The sequence below is a fragment of the Bombus pyrosoma genome, linkage group LG14 (assembly GCF_014825855.1).
Source record: "Bombus pyrosoma isolate SC7728 linkage group LG14, ASM1482585v1, whole genome shotgun sequence".
Classification (NCBI taxonomy): Eukaryota; Metazoa; Arthropoda; class Insecta; order Hymenoptera; family Apidae; genus Bombus; species Bombus pyrosoma.
The window spans coordinates 3,298,972-3,315,652 of NC_057783.1; the positions used below are offsets into that span (position 1 = coordinate 3,298,972).

The 16,681-nt window shown below is 35.1% G+C and overlaps 2 protein-coding genes across 17 annotated transcripts in view; both read right to left on the minus strand.

The window, feature by feature from the left end:
* Positions 1-91: 91 nt before the first annotated feature.
* Positions 92-2,520, minus strand: LOC122574593 (gastrulation defective protein 1 homolog). Its single transcript, XM_043742319.1, has one exon. The coding sequence runs from the start codon at positions 2,192-2,194 to the stop codon at positions 191-193; it is 2,004 nt and encodes a 667-aa protein (XP_043598254.1). The 5' UTR covers positions 2,195-2,520; the 3' UTR covers positions 92-190.
* Positions 2,521-5,691: 3,171 nt separating this feature from the next.
* The window catches only part of LOC122574658 (potassium voltage-gated channel subfamily H member 6), a 147,119-nt gene continuing 136,129 nt past the window's right edge, over positions 5,692-16,681 (minus strand). For 14 of the 16 annotated variants that reach the window (XM_043742496.1, XM_043742499.1, XM_043742487.1 and 11 more), the window contains 4 exons: positions 16,150-16,474; positions 15,542-15,619; positions 13,456-13,689; positions 5,692-13,286 (listed from right to left, as the gene is read on the minus strand). In XM_043742496.1, the coding sequence (XP_043598431.1) occupies positions 12,953-13,286; positions 13,456-13,689; positions 15,542-15,619; positions 16,150-16,474 (971 nt within the window). In that variant the 3' untranslated portion in view covers positions 5,692-12,952. The remainder of the gene's footprint in view (positions 13,287-13,455; positions 13,690-15,541; positions 15,620-16,149; positions 16,475-16,681) is intronic. The other 2 variants (XM_043742488.1, XM_043742492.1) reach the window with 2 other exon arrangements.

Consider the following 16,681-nt stretch of genomic DNA (forward strand, 5'->3'; position numbering starts at 1 on the left):
GGAAGCAGAAGCTTTTCAAAACATTTCAGTACATACTGCATACATACAAACATACAATTAAGCGCAGGAAATCAATTAATTAGGCTAAAGATTGATCTTAGACATAATGTATTCTATTTATTAATACGTTACATAGATGGTTTTCATTGAATATTATATACAGTAATGTCTGAGAAGCAACGCACAGTCTTTAAGTCTTCTGCTTTTTCGCACTTGATGCTCCATCTTGCTCATCTGACTGGAATATTGTTTGTGGTTGAGTTTTCTTATACGCTGGGGCAATCCAGTATGGATTCTCTTCTGCTACTTTTGCATATTTCAAAATAGCCTCTCGAGGATCTTGGTCATCTTCTATCCTCTTACTAAGTCCCAAATTTCGAATTACATAAGAGCTAAGCGTTCCACCAGAAGATGCAACTCTGCCACCCTGCCCAGAAGTAATTGGTAAATCTGGTCTTCTTGATTTAACAGGATCCAAACGATCTTTTTCCATTTGTTTACGAACAGATTTAGGCCTGTCCTGCCTAAACAGTGGAAGCGCATGTGGCGTAATAATTTGTTGAGTTGACATTACTTCAATGTGTTTTTGTTTCAAATGCGTTTTTACAACGCACAATTTAGCTCCTCTTAAGCTCTTCTTAGAATCATAATATACTTTAACTATTCCATTTCCACAACCAACAAATATTTGATTTAGTTTTGGATGCCATAATGTTTTAATAACATGCGAGTTTGTTACGCTTATTTCATTGATTAAATCAAAGGTCTTTGTATCGTAAAATAGTATTCTACCAGTATTTTGATTCCTATTCAATGATTCTCCTGTAATGAGAATTGAATCATCTGGATTAAACATACAATCAGTTGTATCATATCTGGAATATAAATTGTTTGCTTCAAAGACAGGTGTTTTAAATGCTCTCAAATCCCAAAGCTTCAACGTATCGTCGCAACTTCTGGTTGCAAGCATTTGTCCAAGATAAGAGAAACTTAAGCTTGATATCTCACTACCCTGTGCATGTGCATTCCTCTGAATCAGCGATGGATTCACAAAATTTTTTCTATGATCCCACATCTGTATAGAACCATCTATACAACCACAGGCAACTACAGTACCCTCTCTGCTATAGCCACATGTAGTTGGTATTGTTTTAACCCCATTTTGTGCTCTACACTTTATTAAATGTTTGTGAGCACGCGGCCTATATAAAATCCATATTCTACAAGTACTATCTTGTGAACAAGTAAGGTATTCTTCCTTTGTAAATGGATGCCAACAACCGCTGTTTAATCCTGCTGTATGACCTTTTGTACGTGCCATGTCTGATATATATTGATCACCTTTCACAGTTTCGCATTTTTCAAAACCATCTCTGTCCAAAACTTTTGCTTGTGCAGAACCTGATATGACTAATATAACATCACCGGTCATTGAATATTGTAGACATTTAATCGGATGATTTTCACAAGGTTGTAGCGTTCTGAAACTTCTCATAGATGAATCCATACCAGCAAAATCCCAGAAACAAACATCATAATCGATAGAACCTGAAGCTAATCTTGCTCCAGAAGGATCTGCTGCAATAGCTGTTACTGCTTTTGTTCCGTGAGTCATTGTAACTTCATGACTACATGGAACTTTGTCTTTCAACTTTAATTCCTCTTCAGTATCAGATTCATTGTCATCTTCGTCGCTTTCATCATCATCATCGTCATCTTTATCTTTTACTTTTGTAGATTGTTCTGACAATGTTGAATTCTCAAGACCACAAGGTATTGGAGGACCAATAAGATCATCCTCTTCATCCTTGCTATCATTAGTATTTCCATTATCAGCAGCATCGTTACTTTTAGCTTCCTCTAATAATTGTGTTTTAGTCTCTTTATCGATAGCTTTTGTTTTCTCAGACATTGCTTTGTTAGTATGAATAGTTTTCGTAATATGCTCCAACATTTCATGTACATCAAAGGACTTGGCCTTTTTACCAAAGCCAGTTATGCCCATAACCTCTTTCAAATTTTGAGATTCTTCTTCATCTTCTGGTTTGATTTCATTCATTTTTGTTATATTAGCCTCTAATGATTTTTTACCAAACGTACCAAATCCAGAACTTACAGATTCTGTATTTTTCGTTTGTTCCCGAGATAAATCTTTACTGATCTTTCCAAATGTTATAACCTTTTTCGTGTTCATGATTTTATTATATTCACAAAATTTATTCTTCTTCGATAAAATCAATTTTTTTATTTAAAATCTTATTTCAGACATTCCATAAGACTTGACATATTAAGTCAAACAAACACTGAAGGTTATGATGTCTTATAATTTGACACTTGCTTAATTTAGAAGGAGTCTTAATAAAATTGATACAAGGAGAAGCCTTAAACTTCAAATAAGAATATACGATCACAAAAGTTCATAATTTCATTCCTGAAACACGTTTTTTCTGGAACTCAATATTTGATCGACTTGCAGGCACACAAATGGGAACAGAAACACAAAGAAGACACAAGCCCAGCTACTTGCTCTGTAACGTCTGTCGGACAAATCGTGTACTGTTATTTATGAACAAAAGCAGGAATCGCAACTTGAAGTATTTATGGATAGATGGCAGTAAATGCCTCGTCCGAAGACAGAAATCGAGTCCCTTACTTCCATACGTTCGTCGGATAAACCATGTACTGCCATCTATAAGGAAAAGGTGGAACCGCAATTTGGAGTATTCATGGATAGATGGCAGAACATGTCTCGTCCGAAGGCAAAAATCTCAAGCTCGTTGCTCCGAAACGTGCCTCGAACAAACCATGTGTTGCCATCTATTGAAGAAATGAAGAGTGATTAAGGAAAGTAAAGGTAACAAAATATCCTCATAGGATAACGATAATTAAGTAAATTATTGAAATATTAAGTAAATTATTAAAATATTATGTAAAATTTATGCAAAAGAAGGACAATGCTGTAATTTCAATAGAAATCAGTATTATCACTCAGCCAACATACATTTCCTGTAAAATTATAATTTTTATTCGACAGTTGATCAAAGATTTAAGTTTCACATTTATATTATCTAACAATAAGTTCTTTGCTTTTCCAGTATTATAAGCTTGCAAATACACTCGCTACCAAATTACATGTTTGTTATACAATTTTGTTTCTATAAACTGTGCAATCAAACGGTAAGTCCACTTTCAAATAAGCATCCGATCTTCTTGAAACTTTGGAAACGATATAGTTTCCGGCCCAATTGTTTCCCTTCCTTTTTCCTCCGTTTTAATTGATATCACAGTAAATTAACGATAATCCATCGATGGAAACGAAGAAAAAAGGAAAATTTATGAATTATTACGAATGTTTGAATTAATAGTAAACGATGTGAAAGAGGAAACTTCTCGGATCGTTTTAAAAAGCTACTCACACGTAATCTTTTAATATATTCTAGCCGTATACAAATGTAAGCAACTATACGCGTATAAATTTCATCTGTTTGATATTCTCCGCACATCGCCTAATTTCATTCTCTTGAAACCGATAGAACAGTAATTCTATACACACAGAATGAAGTAAATAAAGTGTTGCAATAAATTATTTTCTTCGAAATCATAGCAAATATTGATTTGCTTTATTAAACAAATTAAATAACACAGCAGTGATAATTCCTTTAGAGTGGAACACATAGTTTTAGGACTGTGACTCGGACAAAAAGGGAATTATACTATGCCATATTGATATACTATATTAATTTCTATTATATTATCAATTGCAAAATGCAGCAAGTATAGTATGCGTATTAAAATAGGGTAAATTACATTATTCACGTTATACTTTATCTATATTAATATTCAAGTTTATTTAAATTAATTGATTTTTTGTTATTCGAGCAACTCTTACATCAAACTGAATAATATTCGTTTAAAGTATTCTGTTCCTCTAGTTTTCACAGTTAAACAGTTAAACAAATGCCTTTTTCACAGAGTATCGAGAAATAAAGGGAATAATCACATTTTGTATTAAAAAGAATTGTTGTTAAATGTTTGAAACAATTTGAAGATATTTCAATATAATTAATAATTCAATATTAACAAAAGGTGTCTGCAGTAATCCCTTAGAAACCGGCTTGTAACACTTTATTTCGCTCACCTTATATGTATGAATTTGTCTTTTCTTTAAATATCCTCCTCTTCTCAATGTATAATATGTAACAACGAATATATATCGCATTTTTCAGCATCCACCTGTTCTTCGCTTGTGCAAACTTCTTCTTCAATGTCTATTTTTGTTCGTTGAACTGTTGTCTCTTGCATTCGTATCGTTTTCGCCTCGAAAATCGAAGAAACTTTTATCGAGGGTGGTTTTCACCCCCTGGTGCAGTAAGAATAAGGTAAAATCGTAGGATAATACGTGGCAGGTGAGTAGTGAGGCACAAAAGTACGTGTCAGTATAGGGAAAATATGCAATAAACATATTTTTATGCAATATACGAAAACTTATCTAAACACGCGCTCACACATGCACGCACAACGAGGAATTCGTCGTTTCCGGAACAGTGGCCATCCCCAACACTTCCTGCTCGCACCACCTATCACCCTTTTCGTACGATTTCTTTCAATATCTCTCTGAGATCTTTTTGTTAAATATTATTCATCAAATTTTATCATTTTAATATCCTTTGCCTATCGAACCATTGACCGGAGTATCTGATCGATAATTGAAAAATAAAGTAGCTAATTTTATTAATTAGAAATTGGAAACGATTGAGAAGCAAAGTCCAGAATTGTAAGGTTAAACGAGAAGGGGTAAAAAGTAGTTGAGTTTTGGATCTGGGACACTGACGCTTTTCATTTAGGATTTTTGTTTCTAGATCAACGCGTATTGATTTCAGATATTATTAAAAATTGTTTGTCATACGGAAAATCGGAGTAGATAATTCTATTAAATAAAGATTAGAATTTCTTCTAATCTAATCTCTCTTTCATTCCTCAATCAATATCATTGGATCACTAAAGATCGCGATAGTTTGGATTATTGAATTTTTATGCGACGCAAACCTTTAATTATTTCTATTTTATATGACGCAAGATACAAATAAAAATTGTGAGCAAGGCCATGGCGCAGAGGGGAGTCAGTAGGGCGCTGAGGACAAGAATGCATGAAATTAACGAAGAAACGAAAAGTGAGAATGAAAGTGGTGAAAAAAGGTCAGAAAAATTGTAGAAAGCAAGGTGTTCTGGGCAAGACGGATACGATGGATTTGAAGAGAGAAATTATTTAGAGGGCAAGCAATAAGAAGAAAATGAGATATGGTCACTGTCCTAAGCAGACGACGTAGTACTGCTGGAAGAGGGCCAGCATGAGAAACGACGAAGAGGAAGAAGAGTTACCTGAAAGGAAAAGGACTAATGTTAAACGCAAAAAGATCGAGAATAAAAAAAGGCCACTTCAATTTTCTCATTCGATTTACTATGGAAGTCGTGCAATTTACTTTCTATGTTTATCTTTACTCGATTTATCGTATTTCATCGTCTTCGTTCTATGTGAAAAATGTTTTGAAATATCTCCGTCCAATGATCCTTCGGACGACCAAAATTAATTATAGGAAAACAAAACAAAAAACAAAGGAGACTAAATGAAAAAGAACGAAAGAACGTTTCAGAATATTTTCTTTCAGAAATAGAATGAAATAGACAAGACACTTTGTTGAATGCGAACATTTTTATTGAGCTACGCTGTAAAAAATTCGAGGCGATATTTTCTTTCAAGCGATTGCTCTCCATAATTCTCCATATATTTTTGTATTCATGAAATCTTTGTCGATGAGGGGTAAGAATAAAGACACTCGTGTAATTTTATTTTAATCGGAGGGTGCTCGGTGAAGAGCAGGAATTGATTTACGGGGGTGGTACAAAAATCTTGTGTCTTCTCTCTCGCACGTTTCTTTCTCACTCTCATACACTCTCTTTCGTTTTTTTTCCCCCACTTTCATCATATTTCATTCGCACTTAACTTTCTCTCTATCTCACTCACACGCACTTTCTCCCCTTTCCACACGAACAAATCCTTTTTCTCTCTTTGTTACGTGTTTACAAATCAGTGCGCTCACTGTTATAATCGATACGATCCAAGATTATGTCATATATATATGTATATATGTATATATATACAGAACAATCTTAAATTGCATAATCTGGGAAAAAACGCGAGTAAATTCATCTACCGCGGATGTAGGATTTCGTTTCGTCCCTCTCTCACTCTCACGCTTATTTCCTTCCCCTTCTTTTTATTTCTTCTTCAAATTTCATTCCTTTTGCTCTAAACTTTATCTCACGTTTAAGACTCTCTTATCCACTTTACAAACGAATGACGCATTCGCGACGAGTGTTCCTCGAATTATCTTCTCGAGATCAATTTGTCTTTTAATTGTCGCAATAAAATTGCAAATTACTCGGGAAGTTCCAGAGAATCTTTTTCTGTATTATCACATTTGATGTTCCATCGAGGACACTTATCACTAAATTATTGCGAACCTGGCACGGATAGTTTAACGAATTATTGCCAATTTCTGACGTCGTAGTCCTACATTCCCCAATTATTTAATAGTCACGAATATTTCTTTGTAATTTTCCTGTTACGGAAGAATATAAGGGATCTAAATAAATGTAACATTTTGATATTTAGGAATGCGTAATGTTCTTTCAGGAATGGAATCAAAGAATAATATTAAATAATTTGACCTGCGTTAAGAGTGAAATTTCATTTTACGCGACAAATTAAGAGAATTTTCAGCTACATGTTCTTAAATATCGTCCTCTGAATCTTTAAAGTATATAAATCACGTTGATTTCCATATTTAAGTGTACAACTGAATCATGAAAATCGTATGTTGCGCACGAAATTAAAATTAAATTTCACATTTACCTATTAAATACTTTCAACCACCTTTACAATCGCTCTCGAGTCTCCAAAATTAATTAAAAATCCTCTCGACGAATAGAATCAATCCTCGAGTAACCTACCTCTAAAATTTCCCTCGAGAAGATTAAATCAATTGAATTAATCAATTCGTTTCCGAGTCGAGAAACACTCCTGACGGAATCTCGTTACACAGCCTGACATCGTGACAAACTGAAACTCGGTCCTGGCACGAAATCTACCTCGAACAACGACCCTCTGAACGTTTCGACTCTTTTATCCCTCCCCCAATTTATTCTCTCTCTCCCTGTCTCGGTACGGCCGCGGTAGAATTCAAAAGCGAGAGGCAGCTTCGATAAAAAACGAACATACTTTTATAATACGCACGTATGGAATTATAATTATCGATGATTCTCTGTGTACGTGTCCTTATGTGTATAATATGCGTGTGTTGGTTTTATAAGAGTCGATGCAGGCATACGTAGTTTGTCTTGCGATCTTGTAAAACTTGTTATTTATCACGTAAGCGTGTGTTGTAGCGTTTCCGAGCATTCCATTGAAGATATTTTACTCTCTTATTAGAAATTAGAAATTAGAAGTACTAGAAGTTAGGAGAAAAATCCGACTATGCAACGCTATAGAGGTACGACTAACAGCAAATTATTATCGAATTGTTATTACTCTTCTTTTTGGAGTATTATGACAAATTAGAAGATAAACGTGGTTACGACGAGATAGTATAATATTTTATAGTCAAAGGGAGAGTCAAAGTGTTAACAAATAAATAAACAACTTCTGGGGATGATAACCAGAATCTTTAAGCGAATTATATGTAATAAAATTCACGATATGATATATAATAAAATACACGTATGTTTCTCCATATAATGCAGTGTACTGCGACACAAAATTCATTCGTCTGCATCGAGTCTTACTCAGCTGCATTTAATGGTCGTCACGGAAATGTTCAATGTTTTCGATCGAGAAACTCGAAGACGTTCGTGCGACGACCGCCGGTCCAAAAATTCTGATCCTTCGATAAAAATCGTTCTCAGTCTGAAGGAAACAGGAAGGTTTGACGAAGGACGAAGTGACGACAAGTTCAAACGTCTATGAAGGGAATTACGATTATCTCAAAGAGAAACGAACTCGATGTCGTCCGAATTTTAATCTCGGATCGACATCGTGGAACTTGTTTAATCCCATGGTGGATTTTAAGGAATTTGAAGAATTTCAATTCGAATTGAAATTTGGTGAAATTTCGAGTCAAGCTTGGATAGGTTTGATAATTCCTCGTAAAATTTCTAACGCAAACTTTCGTGCCTTTTTTACTAATTTATTTCGACTTTGGAAGCTTCTTCTCAAAAGGCTTGAATTAAGAAATACAAAGCAAAAGCTTGCGTTGGAAATTTTCCAGAAGAAAAATGAAACACTGTTGCAAGTATCGTCCCTATTGTTCTTCTTTTGCTTCTCTCGGTTTTGATATTCTTGCGGTCAGAAAAAAAGAGCGGATCTCTATTGGGAATCATCGCGTTTTGCATCATTGAGTCGATCGTTTTCTAAACAAATACAGCCGTATTTTTCCAAATATCACGACTTACTCTCGTTATCCTAAAATGTAGAAAACGAGTTTGAGTTGCCGGCGAAGTTACGTGTTGACATCTTGCAATCAGAAAACCGAATGATCTTTCTCACCGTTGTATCATTATAATTAAAAAATTTCTTCGAAAGACATACAACACGAGTCTCTTATATATTTCATGGTCGAAATATTTTAATTATTGCTATTCACTCGTGATATTTCTAAAAAATTTTCGCAAAAATTCGATGTTCGAAAGGGTATGGAGTGAATTCTGGCGACTTGAACGAAATCTTCGCGGAATATTCTTTAAGATGATGCAATGGACGTTTATTTTTTTCTTTTTTTTTTTTTTTTCGGTATCCGACTCTTTCAGCGACATCAATTTCGTCGACGATCGCATCTTTTATAAACGACTGGTAAAGAAAAATCGGATCTAAGAAACATAAGAGAATTTTTACTGTTTTCTCTTCATTCTTGGACAGATACATTGATCAACGATTTGAAAATGAACAGGCATTTTTTTCTTGTAGACACTTTCGACGTTTGACAGGCTGGTTATCCTTAGAAATAAAATTCTACTTATCGTTGTGCATTCATCGTTCAACACACTTGGATAAATTTTTGTTAAGCGTCGTTCTTCGTCCATCACTCGATCGAATGAAATCGTTTAAAATTAAACAGAAAAATTCCCATCTAGTGTGATAAAATAGCAAAAATTCGGTGATACTTGAAAAATAATCAATGATCGTTCTTAGAATTGAAAACATTCAATTATATCCATAATTTTTCGAAAAATAGGATTTTTATAATAAATCTGTGTATATTAATTCGTATAAACATGTTGATTAGAAAAGAAACGAACGAGAACTGTTGTTTTTTTCCTCCTGAAGTGATTCACTGTTGCCCTCTTTCTGGACCATTTGTCGAACATCTGTTGCTTCTCTCTCTCTTTTTTTTTTTTGCATTTTCTTTTTAAAGAACAATAAATCCGTATCGTTTCGCCGTGTACCTAAGTGCGAAAATCCACGTGTGCTGCGTGTACTACTGGTAGTAATAATAATCAAAGATAATCGCTATTTGTAATTAAAAAGCTGCTTCTCATTAGCGCTGCGTCGCTGCTCCTCTCGTTACAAAGTAACTACGAGTCATTTAATCGTTACATCGAATGTATCGGTATCATTTACAGCCTAAAATACTGAGCAAAGAACGAATAGATCTGTGATCGATGATCCTCGATCGAGCCTCCCCTCTCCCCCAATCGCATTCGGAATTTACCTCTCACAATTCATTCTTTCTTTCACATTCATTCCTTACAATTTTAATATATGCGTACTTTCTTTTGAAAATTTCGATTTTCAAATTTAGTTACTTTCATTTAATTTCAATGGCGTTTCCTTTTGTTCCTCGATAATTAATTCAAATATTGCTTTGAATTAAATTCGATATTTAATATATTCACTCGAAGTGATATGTAATTTCGATCATCTATGTTCAGGTTTTTTTTTTTTTAAGATCGATGCTTTATTCTGACTGGAAAAATATAATTTATTACTCATTTTTTTCGTCAGACTGTTAAATAATTCGAGATTAGTTTCCAATTATTGTCAACGGTCATATCAATCGATAATCGAACCATAACACCTTCGTTAACAACATAACATCGAAGAAAATCGTGATCAGAGTTCGATCAGCGTGGAAAACGATTTATACGGGGATGATCGGGGATCATCGATCATCGCTTTTCACCCTTATCACTGCGTGATAAATCGCCGGAGGGGGTGAAAAAAGTAAACTCGGGAGGTCGAGAACGAAAAGAGAGGAAGAGAAACCAACGTACGCTTAGGAGCATTAATTAATTCGAGATATCTTGTAAAAAATTTCTTTACAACGTGTATACGCATAGACATAGACGCACGCATAATTGCTCAGTGTATATACGTACACACGCACGTGTATGTATAACATGTAGGTATATATATATATATAATTTATATACCGTTATTGCGCAGGCAATTGTTCATTCATTAGACTTTTTTTTTGTCATTTTCTTTTCTCTCTTTTTTCTTTTTAGTCGTTTTACCATTTTTATACCCGTCGGTATATTTTACTACATTTTCCTCGCCTCTTCCCCCGTCGCGCTTGCGTTTTCATCCCTACGTTTATGGCAATAATAATATCAATAATATAATTATAATATAATAATAATGTAACAATAATAATAATAACCGTAATAATAATCATAATAATAATAGTAAGAATATTAGTCATTATCTAAATTCTCTCCGTATTAATTTTCCCGTTTTCTCTTTCGCTTGCCTTGTGTGTATTTTTTCCCTCTTTAATCGTTTCATTTATTTATTTATTAATTTATTTTTTTTTTTGGTTGTCTGTATAAAGGACATTGCAGTTTTACTTCGTAGGTGGCACTCAGAATTGTATTTTAATTATTTAATTATCTTTTGTATTTCTTTTATTACTCTCGCAATATCTAATTGTTCGTCATGGGTCGTCCAGCCATTTTGTAATTCGCCCCCGACAATGCCCTTGCTTTTATTTAACTTAAACACGTATATCTCCCGAAGATCGCAACACTATGTTTCCCTTTTTTATTTGACGCAATTTTTATCATCCCCCGCTGCTTTCTTCTAATTTCTTCGTATAATCTTATCTTTTAAACATCGCTTATAAGCAATAAAAAAAGAAGGTGCTCTCAGTCGATATTAATCTTAATTTTGAACTTAGCTACGTGTATTTATCATGACGCGAAGGACTCCGAAAATTTAAGAAACTTTCTCTCTCTCTCTCTCTCTCCACGAGCTGCACATTGTAATTTCTCCTTTAATTATTTTTGTGTATCTTTAAACATTTTTTTTTTCGTCTTACTTTATGAACATCGATCTTCTGCCTGTTATCTTGTACTTTCATTTTATTTCTTTTAATTCTTCTTTAATTCCCCTCGCTGTTCGTTCCTTTTATTCTTCTTTTCAATGTTATCGAGTAACGAAAGAGAACTTTTCCACGTGTAAAACAAAAAAGCATCGCTTCCGGAGGGGAATACATAGTAATTTGTGTATCTGTGTATGTGTGTAGATGCGAATGTGTATATCGATTAACTCGATTAAAAAATTGCTCAAAGGAAATGTAGCGTTAATACGGGGTAGAAACCTCGAAGGCAAGTTCATGTTCCAACGGTAGGATTAAATGTGTCGATACCACGGAATAATTGCGTCTATGTAATATGTACCTGTGTACGTGTACTTGTGTCTTTGTGTATGTACGTGTATAGCTTTCTGAAACGCCGCTCGTGCTTTCCATTCTCACTCTTTCCTCTCGTCTTTTCGCTCTTTCAAACTTAAAAACTTCTTGTACCACGACGATATTGCTGTGCGATTGCCAATCGATTTTCTCTTAATCATTCCACGCTCGAAAATTTATCGACAACGTTGTGGTAACCCGGCCAAACTAGTTGGAGAAAATCTTCTTTCCTTGAAGAGAATGTACATATACATATAAATGATCAAGTGTAATAATAGATATAGTGCTTTGCTTATAATACTGAAGTCACTAATCATTCATAATAATGCCTCGCGATTAGTAACGCAATGTATAATAAAAAGCTTGAAAGAAACCGAAAATGTTACATTACGTGAAGATTCTACTTAAAATATTAAACACATAGATTTAATACAAGTAGAAAAATAAGTGGTCGAACGAACGAAGAAACCCTTAGGTTTGTGCATATGAAGTACTGCCTTTTTAATTGAAATAATTTAATAGAAAAAATGTGTTAAAGATAATTTCCATGTGCTTTGTTCAGTATACTCTTTCAACGATTAACGTTTCATTAAAAATCTTGTTATAAATCTGAAAATAGATTTATTTCTAAATGGAAACTCACATGAAAGAATAACACGAACATTCTGATCATTTATGCTGACCAATAACGAGGTTACGATTTTTTATTACAAATCTTCTTAATACTAAATACACTTAATCTATATCAAATATCTTCTTCTTTAATATATTTGATAATTGACATTAAAACGAAATATATTTCCACAAGTCCGTCAAAGTCAAACTTAAACGAAACAAAGTTTCATATGCATCAACCTAACAGAGTGTTATTATTATTCACCAACACTCGTGAAAAATCGAGTTTGACGAATCACAAATTGCCAAGCTCAACGACACAGTATCCAAAATTACTCCATAAAAGAAGTACATGAAACCAACTCCAATCAACAAATCAAAGCCAAAAGGAATCTCCAGGAGAAAATCGATCGGCGGACGCATATTCTATCCTGGCGCCACATTTTCTAGATCCTCCAAAAAGGAACGGAAGGAGTCCACAGCCATCCGAATGAATCATTAGAATCATTATGTTGTCGATTGCTCAACAACGCGTCGCGTTTCAGTCGTAAGCGAGCTGCAGTTACTTCAAAAAGGAAGGGGAAACCTTGGCCTTAACTACCGTGATCCTGGTCGAGTTCATCCAACGATTCTAATCTCGCGATCGGCGCCTCGTTTATCGTGAATTCCCAGGAGATGTCTTCGCTCGTTTGCCTCGAGGACTCTTGTCGTTGTCCCGACGCTTGACCTATGCCATCCTCTCGAGTAAGTTGCCTGCCATCTGAACGTTGACTACTTGCTAGATCGGTGGAACCACGATGGTTCGTTGGTTCTTTTCGAGACTCGCTGCTTCGAGGACGTTGAGAGCTTCCTCGATCCGATACGGACACCACGCAGCTCCACGGATCGTCCCCTTCCGGTTCTGAACGCTTGTTGAACGAACTGTACCTGACGAATTAATTGCGAGATTAAGGCGAGAGAATATTAAAGAAGGAGCAGTGTATGGGATTTAGAATTGAATTAGAGAATTGTTTAGAATATTCGATATCAAACATTCTTAATACCTTGTAATTAATACCTTGTAATCGACAGAAAAATGTAATTTTTGTCGACTTACCCACTTCTGAACTCTCCTCTCCTAAATGCAGCAGGTTGACTATGCCATCCGTGCGGCAGATGTGCCTGTTGTGTGGGTGGTGGCACGGCTAGATCGACGGGTTGGCTCTGTGACCTTGTGGGTGCTGTTCTCAACGCTGTCTGCAGGGCTGTCGCCAGGGCGGAACTATCCGACGTGACTGTCAATCGTGACGTACCCGAGGACGTTGACGCTGGCTCCTTCGTTGGAGGTCTACTGCAGATGGAAATTAAGGAAAGAATTAATTCGTTTTAATCGAGATCTACTAGCGGCCGCTGGCGTCCGCTATGAGTAGCAGCGAAATATACTTGAAGCACGTGATTTATGTACAAAGGGATTCGGTTAGGCCTCTAATTCCTCTAAGTGTCCCGAACAGTGTCGCAAGTCTGCCTGATTGGGACTCCTATACAAAAATTCGCGATTAATCTGACATCGACATTAATTAATTTACATTTCTACGGAACGTGGTCTGTATCGATCGGTTCCATCTCCTCGTTCCTTGGTACGCTAGTGTTCAAAAGGAGCACGAGTCTTGAATTCAGTGCTAAAAGGTATACGGTAGAATCTCGATAGTTCTGGGAAGAAACGAGTGATTCAGATTTGGATTCTTTTGCCTTTTTTATTACGAAGACACCTTACGACGAATGGCTCGAAGATACTGATCGCGTTTCCAGGATTGTAGTTTATTTTTTTCAAGACAAGGCTGAATTTAACCTGTTAACTGGGAATGTTTTGAGACTATCGAGACTGTACTGCACTTTTCTAAATGGAAACTAGCAAAACATACGTATGCTTGTGCACTAATGAAAACATATGCCCTACGTAGTGGCGATTCATACTCGCGGGAATCAGCTACATATTGAATCTCTTACCTCTGTCCATCGCGATAGGATATTTTTAAATTGCTATGAAGGCAAGTTCTGTTAAGGTGTACAAAGAGTGGTAGTGTCGTGTAGATTACTATAATATAGACGAATTGAAAACTAGAATTTTTTCCGTGGAAAATTTTAGACATCTTTACATAAAACTACAAACATTAGTGTTTGATATTAAAATTTAATATTTTAGAAAATATTTTCTGACAAATTTGAGAACATATTTCCATCTTAATAGTAATAAAATCTTTTTGGAATTTTTCGATCTCCTAAGTGTGTATCTTGTTACAAAAATTTATACAAATTTACAAAAGCTACCAATATTAATGTTTGATATTGAAGATCAATATATGGTCCAATTTGGAAATATCTACTGACAAAATATTTAGGTGTATAATTTATGATTTTTTTAAATGTGTATTTTAGTACTAACTGTAAGCATTATTTAAATGTTTGTTCTATCGTGTGAAGAGAAAAGTACAATGGAAAGCTCTATCTAAAACGATGATCTTGGAAATTTTTCTTCAAACAAATTGACAATGGTGTCGTGATTAATTTGATGTCGTTAACGAGCAAACGAATCGAGGAAACATGGCTTGACATACCCTGCGTGTTCACCTTCAAGCTTCGAAAACGTGCTACGTCGCAGAATAAATAAAAATCCTCTACGCACGCGTCGTATGAAAGAATGCTCGATCGATATTCTAATTAAAGGGATAGAAAACAAAAAGATAGGCTCAGCAAGTTAAATAAGGAAATCGACCAGAAATATGTAACCTAACGAAAGATCTAGGCACTAATGATCGAGAGAAAAGAAAGTCCATTCCAAGTAGTATTTCAAAATGATTCTTGATTTAAATGTCGATGTCAATTATTCATTCTATTTGATACAATATATTGAAAAACAAATAAAAAAAGTAAAAAATGATCGAAATTACAAGGGCAAAGATTAGTTAGAAGATAAGGAGAAAGAGAGTGGAAATGAGATTATTTAAAGTCACAACGTGACAAGTTTCAACTAGCAACAAATTTCGTAGATGCAGAAAACTAGCAGCGTTACTTTTATGCAAATTTTTATCTTTATCTTGATGTTTTGCATTAATATAATTATGACACTCCTGCCTCGATTCTACTTGCGCGACACTGCTCGCAAAAAAAGGGTTTCAAAGAAGAGTATGAGAGAGTATGGTCACCTTCGGAACTTGTCCAACCTTTCCAAAATAAAAGACGTCGAAATCAAATGCAACTGATCCAGGGATTTCGAAAGAAAGCTTTCCAAGAATAAAAATATCGATTACTTCCTAGGAAAAACAGAATCAGTTTCTACTTGAAAAAAAGAAGAAAGAGAGAAGATAGAAAGAGAGAGAGAGAGAATAATGGTTTAAAGAGAGAACAATTTATCTATGGTCCTGATAATCGATGCCGCGACTTCGAACGTTTCCAATCACGTCGATTTGAATTCAAAGATAGAAAAGAGAAAGAGAAGACACATGTTACATCTGCTGTGACGAACAGTAAAACAATACAGTAACATGTGAAAAAGATGGCGACTCTTTGAAACTTTAAGATGAAAATAAGGTATGTTTTGAGATATCAAATATTCATAAAGGCATTGATAAAGAATGAAGAACCTAAACTTCAAGCATTTTCTAAGTATAGTAATATACCGACAAAGTTTGGAGGCACTCTGCATATGTAGTATAAATTCTCTAACTTTAATAATTAGACATCAATCTTTTTACCATGTTACTGTGTGAACGATAGGATTTCTAATTTACCAAATTGAATCGCGAACACTCACCTAAACAAACTGTGAGACGTGCTAGGCTGAAGCTTTCCATTTCCATTGTTCGACGGCGGACCTGTCGGCGGTTGCGGTTCACTGGCCGATCGTTGGACCAATGCTGGAGCTCTACTACTTTTCGACAGCCCGGCCGAGGTGGTTCCAGGCATCATCTCGATGCTGGAACTTTCCCTCGATGAATTGAGCGTCTGTTGTAGCAGATTCAAAATCAATCTGATGTCCTCACCCATAGAATGCTCCAGTGAGGTCACTTGTCGCGATAGTTGGTCTATTCTCGCGTTTATCTCTTCTACAGGCCGGCCTGGTCCACTTTGAAAGTCACCTAGAATTAGAAATAATCGGATAACAAAATTTGTTCAACTGGAACTTGAGAAATTTAGTTCGATAGTTCGAGTTAGTTCTGCTATTTCTTTCGAATATTATTTTGGAATTGTATTTCATCTCAAAATAGTTTTAATTGATGTTAGGCGTGTACCTTTAGATTTAGCAAATTTTTAATTCAAATATTTGTCTGTCTTACGTTTCGAAG